Source organism: Misgurnus anguillicaudatus, chromosome 10 (assembly GCF_027580225.2).
Source record: "Misgurnus anguillicaudatus chromosome 10, ASM2758022v2, whole genome shotgun sequence".
Classification (NCBI taxonomy): Eukaryota; Metazoa; Chordata; class Actinopteri; order Cypriniformes; family Cobitidae; genus Misgurnus; species Misgurnus anguillicaudatus.
In genome coordinates, this window is record NC_073346.2 from 15,005,129 (window position 1) to 15,029,998 (window position 24,870).

At 37.1% G+C, this 24,870-nt stretch overlaps 1 protein-coding gene across 2 annotated transcripts in view; it reads left to right on the forward strand.

Annotated features, from left to right (window-relative positions):
* creb5b (cAMP responsive element binding protein 5b) overlaps positions 1–24,870 on the forward strand; it is an 80,352-nt gene that overhangs the window by 21,242 nt on the left and 34,240 nt on the right. For both annotated transcript variants that reach the window (XM_055211771.2, XM_055211772.2), the window contains exon 6: positions 21,954–22,080. In XM_055211771.2, the coding sequence (XP_055067746.1) occupies positions 21,954–22,080 (127 nt within the window). The remainder of the gene's footprint in view (positions 1–21,953; positions 22,081–24,870) is intronic.

Sequence of the window (24,870 nt, forward strand, 5' to 3'; positions counted from 1 at the left end):
CAGGCTTCGGACTCACAGCCTGTAAGTTAACTCCTGGTAGCATTGCATTGTGAGCGAATCTTTCAAACATGGTAAAGAGCGTCACATTTCCGGCTGACGTCAGAGTTATTCAGACCAATTACAACGTACAGATTTGCTGGCCAATCAGGGACACAGAGCTTTTCAAATCTGTGCAATTCAGGAAGAGAATGAATTCGGAGCTACAAAAATGTACGGTATGTGGAAAATAATGTGTTTTTGAACCATAAACAACGCAAACACATTGTATTATAACAAATACACAAAATAACATCGTTTTTTTGGCAATGAAATAGGTGCACTTTAATAAATAATAATAAATAATAAAAATAATTTTTCTGCGGGTAATCAATGTGATTTTTTAAAGAAAAATATTAAAATTTTAAACTTTATAAACTGTAATAACTAGTTTCCAATATGGCGTTGTTACCAGAAGCTAGTTATTATAGTTATAGAGGTCATATATATATATATATAGACGGTTTCATCGGACGCACGTGATACACGTCTGGATCCGAACCTTACTTCTGGTTTCGTCTCTTGAACAAATGCCTCGTCGAAAATAACTAATGTTTGGGTTTCTATGTGTTGTTTTTTTGCTTGTTATATAAATAAACTACGTTTAAAGAACTTTGTGGTTATTTATTTGATTTATTCTTAGCGGAGTTTACCAGAAGTTACGTGCGGACTGCATATACATATATATATAATATATATATATATAAATATACACTGTAAAAAATGTCTGTAGAAATTACAGTATTATTGAGTATTACTGGCAACTAGCTGCCAGCAACTCACTGTACTGTAGATTTTACATTGATGTTATTTACTGGCAACAGTTTGTTTAAAGTTAAATGAACATGAAACATTTTCAGTATTTATCTTCTACAGTAAGTTACTGGCAACCAGCTGCATAATTACAGCTAATTTTTTACAGTATATATATACGTATTTATATGGATATTTTTCTTACAAAATCACATCGATTACCTGCAGAGAACCTTTATTAACCCTTGGAGTCATGTGGATTATTTTGTAAAAGATAAGGGGATCAGAAGTTGTTCTCTGATCCCTGATTAAAACCCTTATAAAGCGTGGAAGAGCAAGGACATTACTAAAATAACTCCAAATGTGTCAATCTCGGATTGCTTGAGCGTAAGTAAATCATGGGGTAATTTTGATATTTGGCTGGAGTATAATTTTAATGCAAATGTATGTAGGTTGTTTGAGTGTTTGTGTACACGAAATGCCATAAAATAGTAACTGAAGCCATAATCTTGTGTCTTATTCTGACAACTTATACTGTCTTTTGTATGATGCTTTCATTTGTAAGACTTTCGTTTTGCGTTTTACTTGATTTTTTACTATAAAAAACGAGTACTTACATTTTAGCACACTGCTGTCCGACTGCAAGTATTAAACGTTTAGCAGCAATAATTTGGGGTTAACAGGTTTTCCTTTTAATGTTAAACCAGGTTACCAAATATGGTAAGAAACTTGCAATAAGCATAGCGTCACATTCCTTGAAAGATTGTATTAGATTTTGCAAGTGCCGTGCACATCTGCGTGTGTGTATCTTTCAGATTGTCCCTACATTGACTTTAAATTTGTGTCGTGTAGCCAGCTTGGGTGTGTCTCACAGTGATGACATCATTGGCGCAGTTCTGGTGGGGATATCAGCTTTTTGGGAGGACGCCCCTCTTGCGCAAATGCGTCCCACTGCTCTTTAACTGCTTTTTTTCGTCTGTCTTAATTCCTTTTTCTTTAGGTATGTCTGTCCTTCTGTCTCTATTTTTTTTTTTTTTGAGAATACACCCTGTCTGCAGTATAATCAGCACCTCAGCACATTCTCAAACATATGCTAGATGTAAGAGAGAGGAAAGTATCATTTACATGTGTATGATGGTGGTAGAGGATTAAGCCTGCTTCGCACTGCGTCTGGGGGGCTTTGAGGTGGGTGTGAGCGGTGGATATTCATTTAGGCGCCTATATTAACAAGTTACAGAGTTCAGACTAAATGCACAAGGAAAAACTGTCCCAGATGCAGAGTTTGCCACATTAAAAAACAGAACAAAACATGTAGGGTGTATGTAGAGTAAATCTATTTAACAACCTAATTATTACTAATATAGACTTTTGTGAAACAACATATAATAATGGATGGAACTGCTCACCCATTATTTAAAAGAAACATATTTGTCACGTTTGACACAAGATAAAAACATAGTAAATTGGACTGCTTGCAGGTGATTTAGGGAGTGTATTCTGCAGCTTGGTAGATATATTTTATTTTTAATAGCAATAACCATTTGATAATTTATGTATCATGAGTCATGACTATATAGGGCTGTTGCTCTCCAAACACTGTCAATGTGAAAGCTCTTCGGTGCTTAAATAGAGACTCAGTTCAGATAAGCTACTGTCAAATCTTCCGTTGCCTCTATAAATACATATACTGTATATTATGTACGTTGCCAATATACACTGAGACTGAATGTTTCATAATGGAAGTGTCATGTCACCACTTAGCAATCTGATATATGTGTCATTCTCTTCTTTGAAGCAGTAGGCCTGCAGATATAAGAAAGAGCCTTTTTTCATCACTCAAAAATCAATAACACACTTTACTAGGGGTCAGTGTAACAGCTTATGTATTTGAGGACTTTTGTGAGGCGGGTGAAGATATATTGCATTGATCTGTGCCAGAGATAGAAGGTAGGTGCAGATTGAAGAACTGGTGAATATTGGATGGAAGACCTGTCAGTCAAGTTGATTGACAGTCCGACAGCGCATTTGTTCTGGGAAGGGGATGGAATTTCAGTCGAAGAAAGAGAGAGAAGGCTAGTTAGGTCGTCTTTGCTTCATTGCATGGCTTGAATCTAAAGAATCTAAGAAATTAAGATTTGAAAAATTTTACTATGAACAAAAAGTGGATTATTTATGTCTGGAAGGAAATTTCCCAGCCAGATCAACATAATATATTGCCTGTTGTCACTGGTTTTGCACATTATGTGCACAACACTTTGTAACAAGGGTTTATTTAAGGTCAAGACCAGCTGAAGTAGCCCTAGAAATAATGAATGCTGCTATAGTATGAATGCACTGCTGTGTTTCTGCAGACTAGAACAGTACAAATGGGAGATGAATGTAAATGCATCAGTGCATATGCAATGACCATGCTGTGCTTGTGTGCATGTGTTACAATTGTAAAAAAAAATATTTATTTATACATCATAACAAATGCTATTTTATATATATTAATATTATATATATTAAAAAACAGTCCTTAAAAAAACAATTGTTCAAAACATTGTCTCTACCTTAAAGGTAGGGTATCACATTTTGAAAAAATGCTAACGGTAGCCGACTAGCAATGAAATCACGATTCCACCCTCCATTCAAATTGCCATCCAAAGTCACTCCTCTTTCAAAACATGAACACGCACAGATCAGACATCCAAATCTCATGTCTCATTCACCAGTGAGAAAACTTTAAAACATAAACAACTGGTTTACATCAGAATTAGTTAAAGCACACTTTCGGTTGTGTAGACGCAGTAACTATATTGTTACGCTAATCCGTAAACGAACACAAATTTCATAAGCAACACAATGTTTCATCAAAGTAGAATATCTGAATCCATCTCAATATAAACATATCGTGTATCTACCTTACCAAAATAAACAGTGCAACGACCCTTTCGGACCGTTTACCTCCTGCAGCCGTTCGCATCTCGTGGTAAAGCAGTAAAGTTACCGATGTTCATTTAGGTTTTTGCTCTTTGCTGATCCAGGCAGTTTTGCTGTTGTTGTTATAAAAGATGTCTTTCGTTTTGTGGCTCCTGTGCAGGTTGTCAATGCAGCAGAAAAGTTTGCCATTCTCCCTCTGTTTACAGACGGGAGGTGAGTGCACGTGAACACGACAATGACGTATGGTGTCTGCGTGGACTCGCTGCGCGGTGGCATTCAAATTACGCTTACGGATGAGGGACATAAAAGGCAACGTCCGTTCGGACCGAGATCTATGATTGGTTGAACATTTTTTTGGTCCTACGCCTTTCACAGATGACATACATTTCTACAAATACATTTAAACAACTTAACATAGTGATTGCTATCAGGATGTGAGGAGACTTTTAACCAGCATAACTAAAAATGTTTCTGAATCAAATTAGATACCCTGCCTTTAACATGAGTCACAAGGGTAAGCTCATAATAATCATTTATCATTTGAGCTGTCGGGTCAGATTTCATGGCAAATATCATTTGAGTCTAACCCAAGGTAACATATCACCATGTTGATTTTTTTCAGATATGGTGATAGAGAGGCAAAAGGTTACAGAATGTCGCTTTAAGCACTCCTGCAAATTCCTTTTATTTTTGGTGATTTCAATTTTTGGTGATTCAACCGTAAAATAGCATTTACAGGAAAATGTGCGTAAATAAAAGTAAAATAAAAAACAAATATTAGCTTCATGTTCTTTATGCCAAATATCCTATTATGATTAAGATTCATTCAACCAATTGAATTTTGCATTACAAACATATTTCTAGACTTTTTTAATTTTCAATTTTGCCAAAGTTTTTCTCATACATGCCGATTATTAATTAATAAAAAATTTTCACTGAAATCAGCACAATACAGTTTAACAATACAAAAATTATACAATAAGTAAACTCCACACTCCAGAAGTGTGAGAGTGTTTGGTTATGAGGGCTTCAGAGGTCAAAGGTCAGTGTGTGGAAGCGTGTATCAGTGTGTGTGGAAATGTCCATCTCATCGGGAAATACAGGCTCTCAATTCCAACAGCATAGAAACGGCTCCTCCAGCCGGAAGCCATAGAGGTCAGTTAGCGCCTTTGTCAACAATCCCATCAATCTTCTCTTCCTGCTGTTCACAGTTTCTTACATAGTAAAGTGCAAGGTCTCGTAATGTTCTGTCGCTGTTCAACGGTAATGTGTTGAAATATTATAAATAAAAAGTGCTTTACCTAGAAAATAGGGTGATTCATGGTTTGGCATGACAGTGTGTTGTTTAGGATGGTGGCTTTACTTTAGCGTTGTGAACATCACAACACCATCAGTGTTTTATATTGACCTCACAGATATCGTATTTTTTGACAATTTTCCATCAATGACACAACATTACTATTTTTTTAATAAGTCTTACTTACCACGTATATGTATAATGTACGTATATGTTTAAGAGTTGGCAAATTCAATGGCGATTACTCAGCTTTCTAAGAACATACTTGACTTGTTTTAGAGAAGTCTTTTCCAAAGTTTGAGTTGTCTTTTCCTCGTTCCTGTTTCTGCGAGAAACCTTTAATTCTGAAAATAAATTCATGCTAACTGACGTCAGGACTGGCTGTGGAACTTTTAACTGGAACTGGAGGTTATGATTGGAATCAGGAACTTTGGGAAACAAAACGACTTTGCTCCCCCTTTGAAAACGTTATTAACTGTACATTGACTGTCAATGGCTCTAGCGAGCGTAATCCGGGGTCCATCTGTTTTCTGGGCTCTTTGTGATGCGAAGATTGACGGAGATATGCAGCGTCCATTGAATTAGGATAACAAGTCATTTTCAGTGCTCCTCCATGTTTACCAAAGAGCTTTGGAGGCTTGGAATCAATTAAGATTGGCTTTCCTCAAGTCCGACTGCTTAACAGAGCTCAGGCAGGGGGCCCACAGCTGTGAAACTCAAGGACCCTAACCCCCCTCCCATCTTTTCCTGAGATTCCTCCAACGTTCCTCTGCTTTTTTTCCATCACCCATACCAGCGAGGTCTCTCGGAGAGCTGGATTTTGGAGACCCTCGGAGAGGCGAGTTGACAAAAACCAGCGTAAAGACCCTTCGGGACTGAGAGACGTAAAAGAGAAAAATGAAAGTACAAAGCACGAGGGATGTGAATGTCATGGCTATCACGAGCGTTCAAGGCAGAAAGGGTGATCCAAATTATTTGAACGCTCTCCGCATGTGAATTACAAACATCTGTTGCTGAGTAATGTCAGTGCTAAATATGTTAGACATAGTCAGTCGGTGTGAGATAAAACATGGGAGCTCAGCCTTTTTGACTGCGCGATAAGAAAGTTCAAGGGTTGGAGAAAATCGCTGTTAGCAGCCAATACTGAGCAACCAATATGGGATGAAGAAGAGATGGACGGGAGAGGACAAGTTTAGCAGTGATTCTTTTCCTCTTTGTTTTGCAGTTTTAGTTAAGATGTTCGTTATAATGCTAAATGGATGAAAGGCAAATGCTTCGTAATTCAACTTCCAAATTAACCACACAGGAGTCCAATACAAGCATATTATTATTAAGCTTTTAAGCTTGATGGCACGATAAAGCCTTTGTATATCACACTACCTTTTTTTATTAATGAATTAGACAAAATTCCCCATGCCAACATGAGGAAGAGCATTTTTATTGTCCTATATGAGACGCTTCCTTCCTCTTAACATGCAAAAAAGCTATAGTGAGAACTTTATTGGCATGATTGTATTCAGAACCTATAGCACTAAAATTTGATTACGTATACAATAGGAAGTGAATAGGGTGTTAAAAATACAGGAAATTAAAGGGAAATAAAATACTATAAAGTTAAATAATATAAAGGATTTAGAAAGAAAAATAGAAAAGAAAGAAATAAAAAATATCATTTGCATTTGTATATGGTCAGCTGTCAGGGTCTAATAGGCCTATTTTAATAATTTCAAATGTTTAATAAAATTATACTTTTAGTATTGGAATGTTTGAAGGCAACTTCATGGATATCTTACACATATGATTAGAATCAAGTTTAGTTTTTCTTTATCTCTGTATGTGGCTAATATCGAGAAGCTGTTAGATCTCTCACCATCATTAGGCTTTAGGGTGGATTTACCAAAACTTAACATGTGTGTTTCTGTGTGGGTGTCTTTTCACACATCTAAAGATTAGAGAAGCTGGTTTTCACACCCCAAAGAACAGGAAGATTCCAAGGTATTTTGGTGGTTGAAAAGGAAGCAGTGTGCTGCAGCACAACAGCATGAGCCGCAATGACTCATAAATGATAACCCATGAGAAAGACAGACCGAGCAATATATTACAATTGACTCCAAATACAAAGAACTGAGATATTACCCCCCCCCCAGATAGAGGGTAACCTGCTTGTTTCCCCATTAACATTCTCTCAGTTCAGCGCTGTAGCAAGATCATAAGTTTGATTTCCAAAGAAATGCATGTTGTCATAAGAATGAAGGTAGCTTTGGATAAAGCTATTGCAAAATGCATGTTAACAATATTGAATACTAAAAAACACTGCTCATGCATTGCACAGTTTTATGCCTTCGGCAATACTTAATACGCACTCCTTGGGACTCTCATTCTTCGAGGCAGCATGCAGTGTTGTTTTTGTGTGAGGCAACATGGAGGTCCTCCCATACACCCGATTCTCCTGGGCCAAAATACAGACGTCATCGATTTCTTCACTGCTTTCAATCACATTGATCACAATTTAACTAAGGCTTTGTCAGAACCTCATTTAAGATTTCAACTTTGCAACCCCTCTGAGGGAAAGCTTACTGTGGTTGTTATTCTAGCTTATTGCATCAATGAAGACACAGAATTGGTGGATGTTCATCTTGAGATGATACTATGGTAGAGAGTCACCTTGTCAGAAAAAACAGTACTAAAGCTGTTACTGGGACGGTACCCATATATGTACCATTGGAGTACAGATATGTATACATTTGGTAATAATATTTACCTTTGATAAAAAAATTATAAAATAATTTAAATTACTTTTTACATTCTTTCCAGATTTTAATTTCTCAACAATATTTAGCGTATTTTGAGCCAATAAAAGTTACCGTTTTATCGGTGTGGTGTGTACAGTTCCAGACCTGACATCTTCTGTACAGGCAATGAGCGTGTATGTCATGTCTTAAAGGGTGGGAGAATTTCAAAGCAAAGAATAAGACAGAAAGAGAAAGAAGACGTGCAGGCAGGATGTACATCTGAGCTGAATTAGAGTGAGCTCATTGTGTACGGCACAGGGTTTAATAGTGCGTTTGGAGAGGAACGCCCAGGCCCTGCTCTTCTCATTCCAGCACCACTGTGTCATCCTCGTCCAACACACAGACACATGCAGAGAGAGAGAGTAAGAGAGAGAGAGAGAGAGAGAGAGAGAGAGAGAGAGAGAGAGAGAGAGAGACCCCTAAAGCAGACAACAGGAAGACAGGAACTGGATAAAGGAGAAAGAGGAAAAGAGGGATCAAGCTAGATTGAACACAGGGCTCTTAGATTGGAGCTTAAATGAGAGGAGCAATCAGAAAAAATGGGTAAAGGAAGGAAAGGATCTGGACTGTTGGAAATGAAAGATAGCAGAGAGGAAAGCAGGTGATCAGCTGAACATGAAAGATGGAATTTAAAGCTTTGGATATGAAGAAAGTAGGGATCCAAATATCCAAATGAGACACTTTGAGAATGCATGATTGAAATATATCATTTAAACCTATAAGCTGAAAGTCTGAAAATATGAAATAAAAAACGATGTAAAAATAATAAGAGCTATGTGGATCATCAGGTCTTGCACTTTTTTTTTATTCATACCAACTTCAGTGCATGCAGTCAATATGGATTTTATCATTTTATTTTATCAGATTTTTAGACCATACAAAAAAATCCAGGGCATTATTTGGGAACAGTGTTGGCAGTAACTAGTTACTAGTAAAAAATTTAAGTAATAATATTACTTTCTTTGGTAACTAGTAGTGTAACTTATTATTAATCACATTTTTGTAATAATAGTACCTTCCAAATAAATGGCTACAGGGTTCCCATGGGTCCTTGAAATCCTTGGAAGTTTTTGAAAATATACATACATACTGTAGATACAGGGCATTGAACTATTTTATGCAAGAAGTTTTCTGGGAAAAAAATTCATATTATTCCCTGTGTAGTGTAGGATAATATCATAAAAATTCTAGCCTGTTAAGCACACGTGCTAAACTGTTCGCTTTAAATGCTTATATCTTCTGTATGCAAATGTTGATTCATACAAAAATGCTTTTTTGCATAGTTGTGTTTGACACATGAAAACGTCTCGGGTTACGTATGTAACTGTTGTTTCCTGAGAAGGGAACGAGACGCTGCGTCTCCCTTGCTATACTTCCTGCGTCCCTGTAACACCGTTTTTGGCAATATTTCAGATAGCGATACACTTCTTGACTCCTGCGTCACCCTGTCTTTGAATTTGATATACACATTCAGATGCACTTACCTCTGGAGGCGTCCCCAAAGTGTCACCGCAGTGACGCAGCGCAAGTTCCCTCGAAAGGGAACTGTAACAATGCATCTTAAAAGGTAACACAATGTACCCTTGCTCTCACTTGAAATGTGTCCCCACATTTAGTCCTTGAATTTTGAGGTTATTGGACCTGGAAATCCTTGAAAGGTCCTTGAATTTGAAGTTAACTAAGGTGTGGGAACCCTGTGGCTAGTTAATAGTTACTTTTTGCCACAATCATTGATTATTTCAATTTTGTACGCACGTGACGTCAGCTCTTTTTCGTTCTGCTAACATGTTTGGTTGGTACCACCTGCTTGCAGATTTTGCAATATGATACTGCTTTATTAAATTAAATTAAAAAAATAGTTTGAGCCAGTAATCTTCATTGATCTGTAACTTGAATGTATTCACAGACTGCAAAAAATATGCAATTACCATTTTTTTGCTGTGTAATGGAAAAGTGTAACTAATTACTCCCCATGAAACGGAAGTAGCGATTGCCTTATTTTTCCACGTATATCCGAGTGAAACCAGCTTCTGAAATGAAATAAGGCAGGGCTTGATTTGAATTTGTCCATCGAAATCTGATTGGATAATTTGAAGTTGGGTCGTGTTGCTAATTGCTAATCGCAGCGATCTTCTCCCTGACCCCGCCCACCTGCCATACCATATGACCGGAAGTAAAGACAGATCGTTTTGAGGAGGGGAGGAGATTTGCGCTTTTAATTAAAAATTATGAGGGCACATGAAGTTTTTCATTTTATTTTCATGGTGACTTTAATAAATAAGAATGCTATTTCTTATAACAAAACATTTTCCTAGTTCTGCGTTTACATTTATGCATTTTGCAGATGCTTTTATCCAAAGCAACTTACAGTGTATTCAAGGTACTGTATATATTTTATCAGTATGTGTGTTTGCTGGGAATCCAACTCACATCTGTTGGCGCTGGTAACCCAGTACTGTACCTACTTGAGTGTATTTTGCATTTCCTTTCATGTTATCTGCTTGCCATGATAGAGATTCAAGTTGTGATGCTCTTAGTGTGATGAAAGATGTGACAGACAGGTAGGGGTGGAGCCTAAACCCTCATTCACCCTGTTATACTAAAGAGATCTCAGCATAGTTTCAGTCAGGGGAAGAAACAACTGGCTGGCCCTGAGCCAATATACTCTCTGTTTGTCTCTCTCTCTTTCTCTCTCTTTTTTTTCTCTCCCTCGATTTCTTACGCTTTTTCTCTCTTAGCCAGCAGCGATGAGAGATGTATCCACGCATAATTGGGGCTTTGTGGTGAGCTGTGGCATGCTTGCTTGCCCTGAGGTATTTCAGGATAAGTCTCTCGCTGTTGTTCTCATTGACAGGCTCAGACCTTATGTGGGCCATCAGTCTGTCACTGCCGCTTTATTGACAAAGTCCTCCTCATGTCTCTCCTCTTACTGTCTTTAGTATGCTGCTTTTTCATCAAGTTTTCACCAACTTGATGCTTTTATGACTTGTTTTTGGTCATTTCGAACTTGAGAGCCCCAGTCCTTGTTCACTTTCATCATAGGCTAATATATATTAACCTCTTCTGTTCCACCGATTAAGAAAAGTCACACAAGTTTAGAAAAACATGACAGTGAGTAAATAATAACACGATTTCATTTTTGTTAGCTCTCCCTTTAATGAGAATCAGACTCCATCACAGCTTGATGTATTTGATCAGATTCATATGATTCTGCCCATTCTCTCTCGCTCATTCTCTCTCTCCATCGCTCTCTGTCTGAGTGTGATTAAAGTGGTAAATCAGGGGCAGGTCCTGTGCTGTATTTACTCGAAGCGCCAGGCAGCTGCAAGCTGTTTGGCCTCTCTCTGTTTCTCCCGCTGTTTAGGCCCATTGCCATGGAGACCGCACCACCGTCTCCCAGCGGCTGGAACCGAGCCCCGGCCTGTTTTGGTTACATTCACACAGAGCAGAAAAAAGAGAAGCATTTTGCACCATCGCTCTGCAGTGTCTGTCCGAGTTAGCGTGGCGCAATAAGAGAGGGAGAGAAAACATGGTATTGAGAGAGAGAGAGAGAGAGAGAGAGAGAAAGAGAGAGAGAGAGAGAGAGGGTTGGTGAGGGAACGCAGACTAAAAAACAGAAAGATGGTGAGAGGGTGGGTGTGGGGGGTATAAGAAGCCAAGAGCATTACATCATTGCTGGAGTAGAGTCAGAAGGGAAGGATATGAGTCAGTGGGCTGACTGTGCCTGGCTCTCTTTCACTATGTCTCTCTCTCTGTCTCTCTCTCTCTCTCTCTCTCTCTCTCGTCTCTCAAGTGGCAGTCAAGCCTTTTACACTGAAGTCATTTTATCTGTGAGTTGTATACATGTGCTTATAGTAAAGTTAATGATATTTAAAAGTTTACTTTATGAATATCTACTTAATGTACTTTTGAGAAATTGCATTAGTATAGTATAGTCAGGGGCATAGTTTCCTTGAATAGGAGTTGTAGAGGGAACCCCCCAATAATCTCAACTAGCAATTATAACCCCCTCCAATATTTATATAATGTTTAATCAAAACATATGCACAGTTGACACTGTGTTGTCCCCCACCCCCAATATTCAAAGCAAATTGACGCACTTGAATACAGTTTTACGTATTTTTATTACATGGATCATTGGTATGCTTGATTCTGATTGGCCAGTTGCGTCATTTGCATGTTTGCTATTCCTAAATAACAACCGATCGAAACTAATATCACACGGTAACCCGGATGCTGTAAATCATTTTGACATAAGTACAGTTTAATATTACACAAAAATAAGTGTAATAAAAATATTTTTTTTAATAACATATATGACATTATATTTACAAATGATTCAATCAAATAGCGTGTTTGTGACATTTGATCGTCTTGTCTTATCTTTAAACCGAAAGTAAACAGGTTTTCCTAACGGAAGGTCTGCATTCATTAAAAATGAGCGAAAAAAATATTTCAAATCAATATTTAATGTCTGTTACCTTACTTGTGAGGTAAATAGATGTTTCATAAGTGGGTTAATGTACAGGCAGTCGGTTGTTATGGTGAAATAAGCACAGACAGTGTGATCAGAATTTAATGCTTTGCAACCGGCTGCAATAACAACCAGCTGCCTATACATTATACACTCACCTAAAGGATTATTAGGAACACCATACTAATACTGTGTTTGACCCCCTTTTGCCTTCAAAACTGCCTTAATTATATGTGGCATTGATTCAACAAGGTGCTGAAAGCATTCTTTAAAAATGTTAGCCCATATTGATAGGATAGCATCTTGCAGTTGATAGAGATTTGTGGGATGCACATCCAGTGCATGAAGCTCCCGTTCCACCACATCCCAAAGATGCTCTATTGGGTTGAGATCTGGTGACTTTGGGGGCCATTTTAGTACAGTGAACTCATTGTCATGTTCAAGAAACCAATTTGAAATTATTCGAGCTTTGTGACACGGTGCATTATCCTTCCGGAAGTAGCCAACAGAGGATGGGTACATGGTGGTCATAAAGGGATGGACATGGTCAGAAACAATGCTCAGGTAGGCCGTGGCATTTAAATGATGCCCAATTGGCACTAAGGGGCCTTAAGTGTGCCAAGAAAACATCCCCCACACCCTTACACCACCACCAGCCTGCACAGTGGTAACAAGGCATGATGGATCCATGTTCTCATTCTGTTTACGCCAAATTCTGACTCTACCATCTGAATGTCTCAACAGAAATCGAGACTCATCAGACCAGGCAACATTTTTTAAGTCTTCAACTGTCTAATTTTGGGAGCTTGTGCAAATTGTAGCCTCTTTTTTCTATTTGTAGTGAAGATGAGTGGTACCCAGTGGGGTCTTTTGCTGTTGTACCCCATCCGCCTCAAGGTTGTGCGTGTTGTGGCTTCACAAATGCTTTGCTGCATACCTCGGTTGTAACAAGTGTTTATTTCAGTCAAAGTTGCTCTTCTATCAGCTTGAATCAGTCGACCCATTCTCATCTGAACTCAAGCATCAACAAGGCATTTTCGCCCACAGGACTGCCACATACTGGATGTTTATCCCTTTTCACACCATTCTTTGTAAACCCTAGAAATGGTTGTGTGTGAAAATCCCAGTAACTAAGCAGATTGTGAAATACTCAGACCGGCCCGTCTGGCACCAACAGCCATGCCACGCTCAAAATTGCTTAAATCACCTTTCTTTCCCATTCTGACATTCAGTTTGGAGTTCAGGAGATTGTCTGATCAGGACCACACCCCTAAATGCATTGAAGCAACTGCCATGTGATTGGTTGATTAGATCATTGCATTAATGAGAATTTTAACAGGTGTTCCTAATAAACCTTTAGGTTAGTGTATAGCACTTGTGTTTACAACTGCAAAATCTTTTAGATTTTAAATTAGTTTAAATTGTTTATTCGAGGGATTCCAAAAATGAATGTAGATGTCACTAACACAAATCTGGAATCTTCCTAGGAATTTTTTGGAATCCTTTTTCCCTTTCCTTTCCGTAATGAATAATATGAGTTCTGTTACTGGACCTCTGTTATGAAGCAGAACAGTGTGCAGATTTATGTTGAAAATTTCTTCTACTTGTGCTTCATAAATCAGAGTATATATTCTATACGACACTCTTAAAAATAAAGGCGCTACAAATGACTCATCGCTGAAATGCCGTTTTTGGTTCCCCAAAGAACCATTCAGTCAATAGTTCTTAAAATAACCCTTATGTTCTTACCTTTTTATAGTCTACAAAGAACAGTTTGTGAAACATGAAAGATTTTATAGTTCTTTATGGATTCATGCGCAAAAAAGGATGGCATCGTATACTGTAACACATTTAAAGTGCCAAAGAATGCATATATATAAAATGTTAAATTGTTCCTTGATATTTACATAGAAGGTATCTAACTTTAGTAAATGCAAAAATTATCCAGAAACATTTTTATATGTCCATTTACAACCCTAGGATTTGTCCTTTGAATGAAATCGTCAATTTTTGCCCTATTTGGAAGTGTCATGAATAATAATGTTTAAATAATGTTTCTGTTTTTTATTCTATGGCACCTTTAAAGGTATAGTTCACTTAAAATAAAAAATTGTCATTTACTTACCCTCATGTTGTTCCTGCATGATTTTCTTTATACCACAACATACCACAAAAGAAGATATTTTAGTAAATGAAGATTAACACACAGTTGATACCCATTGACTTCCATGGTATTTGTTTTTTTCTACTATGGAAGTCAATGTGTACCGTCAACTGGGTGCTTACCATCATTTATAAAAATTTTTCACTCATACAGGTTTAGAACAACACAAGGGTGAGTAAATGATGACAAAATTATTTTGGGTGAACTATCCCTTTAAAGGTCATACTTGTACCCTGAATTTGTCACCATGCGACTTCAGATGACTCTGTGCTATACGCCTACAGTACAGTATTTACACAAAGTATATAACAACTTCTTTAAATCTGTATTGTATGACTTGAGGCTGTGTAGGCAGTTCAGTGTTGTAGCCTATAAGAGAGGGACAGAGACAGATTGATAGTGGAAAATAGAAAGATGAAAGAAAAAGAAGAATAGAAATGCATGAAGGATGTCTTGCTGAAGCGGTGTGTGTAATGTGAGAGGGTCATGGTTGTACTGTGTGTGTGCGTTAATGCATGTGCGCCTTCAGGGGTCTTATTATCCCCTCTAAAATGACAGGCTGTCAACACAAACTATACAGTACACCAGTACATGCTCACTACACGTACACTCACAGCAGTATTTCACGTGAAGTATTCGTCTGTTGTTCCTTTCGTTATACATACGCACACACTTTTTCTTTCTCCTGTGCTCAGAAGCAGGTGAGCGAGTTTGACAGTGGAACCTGCGTAGCGTCTAAAGCGTCTTTCTTCTCGCTGGTCAGATTGAGCTCTTAATTAGGACTGTTTCCTGTTCACTGAGTTTAATGTGCGGCAGGGCCGGCCCGTAGAGACCCCGTGCTTCTCTCTTTCCCACTTACTTTCTCTCTTTACCTCAGTGGAGGTTGTGTTGAGTTAAGGTTTGGAGCTGTGCTGTTTTGTACCACAGTAAAGTAAATGCTTGTTCAGCAGATAAATCCCTCATATTTTATTACACTGAAACATTGCAGGTGTAAAACAAATTGAATTCGAATGTAATTCTTTTAGTGGGAGTTTAAAAGCTTAAACTTTCTGTTTTAATGTGGACGCTGGTGTATTTCTCACTGTATTTTATTACCAGAGTCACTTCAACACAGAATTAAACCATGTCCACATTTACTCACCGTCATTCGGTTCTATACGTTTACATTTGTATGCATTCGGCCGATGCTTTTATTTATTCAGTTCATTCAAGGTGTACATCTGTATGTTTGCTGCCTGGGAATCAAACTCATGACCTTTGCGCTGCTACTACAATATGCACTGAAAAAAAATTATTCATTCAATATTTTTTTAAGGTAAGTGGTAGCAATCAATTTATTTAAGCTACATTTAAACAAAAAAATAAATAAAAAAAAGGCAAAACAAAACAAAATTTTTTTTTTAAATGTAGCTTAAATAAATTGATTGCAACCACTTACCTTAAAAAAATTGAGTAAATTGAATGAATTCTTTTTTTCAGTATGGAAGACTATACAGATTTTCTGAATTTTTTTTTTTGCTGAATGCCCCGACTGTTCGAGATTCAAGATTGGAGATCCTGCAAAATGGTTTGGACAAACTATATTATTGGAAAAAAGTGAGCAACCCCGCATACATACACACCTGGGTGTGTATTTATGTGCGTTTCGGAGATGTGAGGTTGTTAAGGGGTCTTAGCGTGTGATGGATTGGAGCGTTAGACACAAATGACAATATGTCAGAATGTTAATGACCGCGTGCGCTTGCGAGCATGTGTGCGTCTGTACGCGTACACAGTAATCACGCAGTGTAAATGCTGCTATTTAGGCCGGATAAATACAGGTATTTGTTCAGGTGGGGACCCCCTCCTCTCCCTTTCAGCTGTCCGTCAGCCCTCCAATCAGACGCAAATAATGCTTGTCATCTGAGGCTCCAGGTTATTCAGACAGGCTGAGTTGCTCTGCACCGTGTATTGGTCCTGGCCTGCATAACTGTGATTAAGTTAGTGAGTGCTATATCTCACACGTTCTGACCAAATATCAGTACGGTGGAGGAACGTGTAGCACTGGCAGCTTTGTGCCAACGCGGACAGGAAATTGTATATTTGGCTGGTCATGCGTGTCAGCAATGTCACACCTGAGGTGCTGTTGTGTGTCTCGCTCAGTTGAAAGAAGGATACAGAATATTTTTAGATTTTTTCTGTGCTCTTAAAGGAATAGTTCACTAAAAGTAATTAAATAAATAAATAAAACACCAAAATGCATCGAAAGGTTTTAAGCCTGTTTATACACAAATCTATTGCATGGTTATAAAAAAAATTAAATTCTAAAGCGACTTAAAGGATTAGTCCATTTCTTAAAAGAAAAATCCAGATAATTTACTCACCACCATGTCATCCAAAATGTTGATGTCTTTCTTTGTTCAGCCCAGAAGAAATTATGTTTTTTGAGGAAAACATTGCAGGATTTTTCTAATTTTAATGGACTTTAATAGAGCCCAACATTTAACACTTAACTCAACACTTAACAGTTTTTTTCAGCGGAGTTTCAAAGGACCACAAACAATCCCAAACGAGGCACAAGGGTCTTATCTAGCAAAACGATTGTCATTTTTGACAATAAAAATAAAAAATATGTACTTTTAAACCACAATATTTTGTCTAGGTCCGGTCCAGCGCGACCTAACGTAAATGCGTAGTGACATAGGGAGGTCACGTGTTACATATATAAAACGCACATCCGCGGACCATTTTAAACAATAAACTGACACAAAGACATGAATTAGCATCAGTTGACATACAACAACGTCGGAACGGTCCTCCTTCAACACACTTGTAAACACTGGGGCGGAGTTTCGCGTTCGTCCTCTGTGATCTCTTGACGTCATGACATATTGCGTGAGGTCAGCTGGCGCATCACGACCGGATCTAGACGAGAAGTTGTGCTTTAAAAGTGTATATTTGTTATTTTTCTTGTCAAAAATGACCATCGTTGTTTATAGTCCTTTGAAACTCCGTTGAAAAAAACTGTAAAGTGTTGAGTTAAGTATTAAATGTTGGGCTCTATTAAAGTCCATTAAAATGAGAAAAATCCTCAATGTTTTCCTCAAAAAAACATAATTTCTTCTCGACTGAACAAAGAAAGACATCAACATTTTGGATGAGATGGTGGTGAGTAAATTATCTGGATTTTTCTTTTAAGAAAATGGACTAATCCTTTAAGGCACATTCGTACTACAACTACACGTTTTTCAGCTTAAATTGTATTACTTTAAAGGCAGGGTTTAAAGCTTTTTCATGCATTCTGACTTATTTACACTGTTAAAGAGTTGGATTCCTTATGATAAGCAATGTGTCAAAAAAGCAGTTGGACGTATGATGGAGTATTTCTGTGCCGAATTCACTTTGCCAAAGTTTTTTTTTTATATCAGATTGGACACATTATGGGGATAGCAGATACGATTTGTATGTTGCTAAAAATATCTATATTAGTGGCCCTTTAATTATTTTAAGAGAATTATTTTAGGATAATCATTCCTAACAAATTTGGAGATTTTCCTTAAAAGCAGAACTTTTCATGTCAATATACAAAAGCTTTGCAAAAATACATCCTCAAATCCAATTTGACATGCACACTAATACATTATATTAGGTAACACCCTTAAATTTGTCAACAATTAGCTAATGCATTAGCTAACATGAACTATACAGTGAACAGTACTTACAGCATTTATTAATCTTAGTTTCAATCTTGCTTTATTTCTTTTATGGGCAATTTCAGTGCAGGAAGTACAGTGGAAGTCCTTATATGGGCACTTCACCCGGAATAGCACACCAGAACCAAGAGCTGACACGAAATCAACGTCACCAAAGAAGTGTGTTTTTGTTTGTGAGGGAAATTTACGCTCGTTTAGCTTCCCAATGAACCCAGCATTATGGAAACAAGGACATAGTTTGTTTATCTGGGGTAGCAGCAGAGTTGTGGGTGTGCGTTTGTTTAACGCTGGATTTTGTTGAAATGGGGCGGTCCAAATGGGTCAAGATTTAGAGGTGGTAAGTAAAACTGCATCAAATGTCGGTGTGTTGTTGGCAATCGTCGTGTAAGTGCAAATAATGTAAACGACATGAACGTGGTGATTCATAAGTTATCCAGAGAAAGTGGATAATGTTTTGTGTGTGTTGCTTGCTCATGACTCATTTTTAGGTGTTACCAATTGAAGTAATGTTTCATCTAACTTTTTACTTTTTTACAGTAGAGTGATGTAAACCCCCGCTATTCTCTTTAATTTTGATTTAATTTTTTTATAAATATCTATAAACCCTTTTACTGTTTGTACACAATAATGACGTGGCAACGTATGCACGCACAGTTTGGCAACGGAAGTATGGCAAAAATCAGCAGTTAAGCAACACAGACAGAGAAAGTTATTTTAAAAAGTTGACTTATCAACTATTTCAACACCGTGTACTATAGTGGAGTGGATAGAAGACGTTAGCAGATGCCCAAATATAAAGTGGCCAGATCCATATATACGTATATTGTATTAGTGCAACCAAACGCAACAACCAGACATTTTGATGCTGGGAAACCGTTTTAACTTTCTGAGTTGCTACCAAGTTAGAACCAATGGGAAAAACACCACTTCTGTTGCCAAGATGCGCATGCAGGCTATTTGATCACGTGGGCTGTTAAAGGGTGTATAGTGTGAATGGCTTTTTACGGTGAAGATTTTCAGATTGAATTACATTTTTATAGGTATGTGTGTCAAACCCATGACCTTCGGCATTGTTATTTCAATGCTCTTAAAAGTAAGGTTTGGGTCATTGGCATTTGCTTCATAATGATTCCTAAAAAATATTAACTTTTATGTTCAATAAGAAAAATAACAGCATACAGGTTTAAAATGACATGAGGACAAGTGAATATTTACTGACTTCATTTCTGGGTGAAGTATAACTTTAAACTAGAGATGCAACGATATGATATTTTTCCACTGATACAGGTAGCAGATAATCCAGACTGATAACTGCTGATGATGATACTGATAGTTTGATGGTTATGTAAGGAATAATTGACGACGGGCCGTTGAATTATAAGAAAATAATGCACACCCAAGGTGGTAATGCGGCACGATGCGAAGTATTTTCAAATAATTCAAAGAACCGGAGTCAGTTATTCCGCTTATACCAGGTTTACCACAAACATGGCTCTGGTGCCTATTTTTAAGTCATTTGACAAATTAAGCATGCGGTTTACAGAAAAAAATAATCAACACTCATGGAACTAGGTGTTTTCACACCTAGTTCATTTGAGCCCTCCAAATGCCCCCGAGCAGTTGGGCAGTTCTTGCTCAGGCGCCCAAAGTGCATAATTCTATGTTAATATGTTTAATTCAGTACATTATGTTATTTTTAAATTAAAAATTAACTTGCATTACTTTTTTTTAAAAGTAACTCAAATATTAATGTGTTCAAATAAAGTAATGCGTTACTTTACTCGTTACTTCAGAAAGTAATATTATTACGTAATGCGCGTTACTTGTAATGCGTTACCCCCAATACTTCGTGTCATTTTGACATTGTATCAAAATTAACTGCTGCACAGAATGCTGGGCTCTGAATTCTTATGAAGTTGTGATGTTAACAAGAAAGGGTCTGAGATCACTTCAGTTCTGAAAAAGAACTGGGTCTTCTTTTGAGTCCACTATAATTGTGAACACCAAAAGGACTGAGGTCACATTCGGCTAGTGCCTTTTCTGGTTCACTTTAAGTGAACTGGGTTTGGTTCTTTTAAAATGAACTATATGTGTAAAAAAACACCCTAAAGCATTCAACAGGCCCGCGGTATAAATTAACTAAATTCTGAAGATTACATTTTCTAAATGTTATTTATTCATATAGTGAACATTAAAGGATTAGTCAATTTTCTTAAAGAAAATCCAGATAATTTACTCACCACCATGTCATTCAAAATGTTGATGTCTTTCTTTATTCAGTAAAGAAATTATGTTTTTTGAGGATTTTTCTCATTTTAATGGACTGTAATGGACCCCAACACGTAACAGCCCCAATGCAATTCAAAATTGCAGACCCAAAGGACTCTAAACGATCCCAAACGATGCACAAGGGTCCCATCCAGCGAAACGATTGCCATTTTTGACAAGAAAAATATTTGTATGCACTTTTAAACCACAACATTTCTTCTTCCTCCGGCTGTGTGACGAGCCAGCATAACCTTACGTAATTTCGTAATGGCGTGGAAAGGTCACGTGTTACATATATGAAACGCACATTTGTGGACCATTTTAAACAATAAACTGACACAAAGACATTAATTAGTATCATTCGACATACAACAACGTCGGAACGGTCCTCTTTCTCCACACTTGTAAACACTGGGGCGTAGGTTCGCATACGTCCTCCATGACCTCTTGACGTGATGACGCATTACATGAGGTCACGTGTCACACAGACGTGAAGTAGTGGTCTAAAAGTGCATATCCTTTATTTTTCTTGCCAAAAATGACAATCGTTCCGCCAGACAAGACCCCCATGCCACGTTCGAGACCGTCCAGAGTCCTTTGAAACTGCAATTTTAACCTGCATTAAAACTGTTAAGTGTTGGGGTCCATTAAAGTCCATTAAAATGAGAAAAATCCTGGAATGTTTTCCTCAAAAAACACAACTTATTCTCGACTGAACAAAGAAAGACAGCAACATTTTGAATGATATGGTGGTGAGTAAATTATCTGGATTTTTTTTAAGAAAATGTATTAATCTTTTAATATTGAACATTAAACTAGTGATACTAAATGTAGTTTCTTTATATTTTCTATAAACAGAGTAAATTCGTTGCATTTTCCTGTTTTGATTGAAAGGATACCCTTACGAGAATTAAGTTGAATTTAAACTACAGTTTATTGTAGTAAAACCATGGTAACCACAAAACAACCATGGTTTTGACAACCATGGTTTTTAAAAACCAGCATGGTAGTAATCAATACACCAAAAAAACATGGTTACTACACTTCTACCACATTAAAACCATGGTTAATTTTTGTAAGGGTATATCAGCCGATTGTGTGAAAAAAATGCTTTTATTGACAGATAACAATTATTGGCCTATATATCAGTGCATATACTTTGAATTTTCTTCAAACATAATATAGACTTTTGAGTTTTGTAGAAAGCTAATATGTTAAATTTTATTTCACCACATCCACACTTTCATTGAAGCACGCAGGATTTGATCAGCTTAAGAGCCAGTAAACCTCCATAGAGATCTTCCAGCAAACTACGTCTAGCTGGGAAATTCATTGTGCCTCTCTGTGGATGTCTGACAGTCCGTGACGATTTCTTGAGAAAGACAAAATAAAGCACTGAAACTCTTTGGAACTATGACAAACCAAAATGGGAACTGAATTCATGATATAAATTTCTAAAAATGTCAGATGTTTAGCATTATTGACGTCAGTTGAAAACTGAAACTTTCATTTGTTGAAATGACTTAATCTCACTTTTTCTTTCTGTTTCTTTTAGGCCAGTGCCTGGTTCACTTTCCTCTTTATTGCACCTGAGGAACAGACAGCGACAGCCACTACCAGCATCTATGCCTGGCACACTGCCTGACCCCACTATGCAAGGATCGTCGGCTGTTTTAATGCCTGTGAGAGCATCAGCATCCACACACACAAATACACACAGTGCATTTTCATTTCCCTTCAGCACATTAATACACACACCGACGCACGCAAACGTACCTTTTCATAACCGCTCAAAGAGATTTCTCAGCAGTCTGCTATCAATTAATGTCTTTCCCAGTAATGTAGCCCGTATCGGTGGCTGTTTTATCAGGAAACCCATCAGCAGAGGTGTAATTTTCTACTAAAGCTCAATCTGTTTTAATACTATTTCAGAAATGTCAATAAAAGTGCGAGCGCAGCTAGAGGAAGGAGTGCATGTGTGCTGCCCATATCAGGGTTCTAATGACACAACACATGTTCTCATTGTAACACGAGCCAGCCCATGTCAACTATGGAAGTAAAAGCACAGAGTTGATTAAATTAAAACGGGACGTTTTTTTACTCTCGATTGACGTCCCAGGAAAGGGGTGCAGCGTGGGGTGATATTTTTAAACTAAATATTCCTCCAATAATTACTACGGACCGCTGCGCTTTCACCCTGCTGTTGGTTGGAAAGGGGGGTCAGAGGTAGATCTCGGAAGGCTTGGGTTTTAGTAACAGGCTTTTTTGCACCCACATTAAATGCACCGCAGTATTTCACCTGAAAGTGCATCTTAAATTAACTTTCAGATTTTTGTCACATTGAGGTAATTGGGGCCTACTGAATAAACAGCTCTGCATACAGACACATCCATAAGGCAGTGCGGTTCCGATCACTGGTGAAATGTGTCATCTTGTTTATAGTCTAATTTTAATCTTCACACTTTTGCAGTTGTTTCCTCTCTACGCTTGTCTCTGACTGCTGTGCTAATATAAGTGAGAGATACACCGATATGCATGCACGTTTACCTTCCTGTCTAAGTGAGGATTAGAATGAGGATAGACTTTACGTAAAAGGATAATTTATACTAATGATTTAATCAGTAAGTCACTTTTATACATGTTTTTATGTTACTTAAACTTACATAATCAAGTTGCAATTGATTAACTTAATCAAAATTTTAAATATTACGTCGACTTGCGCAGCCAATTTGAGTAAATGTGAAAATGTAACTATTTTTTACACCCTAACACGTTTACATAAACACAATAATAAGAGATAAATACTAGGGCTGTCATTTGATTAAAATATTTAATTTAGATTAATCGCGTGATTGTCATGAGTTAATTGTGATTAAACGCAACTTAATATCACATTTTTATCTGTTCTATCTTTACTAGTTTTTTATTCTCTAATCAACATGGGCATCAACAAATATGGATGCTTCACGCAATGTATGTTTATTATTATATAGTGAAAGTTAAAGATTTTTTAACGTTCAAAAACAAAATCACAGCATCCATACCTTAAAATCACTGGTGAAACTAAAAGATTTGGCACACACAAAGTCAAAAACAATATCAATTCATGTTAAACTTTTTTCTTTCTTTAATACATTTATATCTCTTAATAACTATTTAAAATCAAGCAAGTCCTGCACTTTATTTCTAATTCTTAATCTCAGACACGCATCCTTTGTATATTACTTAAGCATTTAGGAGGGTACACCTCTCAAAAAAACGTACAAATAAAGATCATTTGAGACATTTGATGACTGTTTAAGGCTGCGTCTCAGTCATAGGGTCAGAAATTGCGTGTTGCAATAATCACACGTTAATAAATTTGTTAATACTATGACAATTTTTATTTTTAAGGAGATGTGACGAGTTCAGATGCAAAACCTCTAAGTGCATCTGTCATGTTTTTTGTAAATTCGTTTGTTTAGATTTTGTCATTTCACTTTCATGCCAATGAAAAGGTTATTAGTTTGTAATTGAAATGCCTTATTTTCACAAATGTCACTTCATTGTTAGTTAACAAATGTCACTTTCGCTGCAAACCCCTCTAACTGCTCTAACTTTTGTTGCAAAAACCTTCTACTTCTGGAAAAAAATCGACTTTTTTGAACATGCAAAATCACTAAAGATACAATTTGAAACATTGCAAATAATGAAAGTAAGTCAGAATGTAAAATTGAAAAAACTGAAACACACATTAGGGGGAGTTGTGGTCTGTGTGACTGCCGCAAACAGGTTGTATTCAGGAAGTACTCACAAGGGACTCATGGTCGTATATGGTCCTCGATCGTTTTGCACGCCATCGTTGATCTAATTTATCTTTCGTACACATAGACAAGTTTACAAAGTTGACGTGGCGTTAAGCGTATTCTGACAACAACAGTGTATTTCTGAATGTCGATGCAGATTTAAGCAAAGGTATTTGATGAACATATAGACGGTTTCAGCAGTAATAACATAAACAAGCGGCTTTTGTGGAAAACACGTAACTTCCGGTAGACTCTGCTAAGAATAAATAACAACAAAGTCATTATTTTAGTTTATTTATATAACAAGCAAAAAAACAACACATAGATTACCTAGGAAACCAAAACATTTGTTATTTTCTACGAGGTATTTGTTAAAGAGTTCAGTTTAGCAACTAGTCAGACCATTAAAGAAACAGAAACCGGAAGTAAAGTTCGGACCAGACGCGTAATTGCGTCACCGCACGTGCGTCTGATGAAACATCTATACGTGCTGCTGAGAATATTTGATCAATATCATTATCTAATTTTTGACGGAGGTGGCATCTGACCTCTTCATGTGATAACTTTAATAAAAGGCCTAATTATTTTAGAATAAAAAACATGTACTTTAAGTAATTTTTTTAATGTGGGCATGCTCAAACACACCATAACACTTTATTTTCAGATAACATGTTTAAATAAATAATG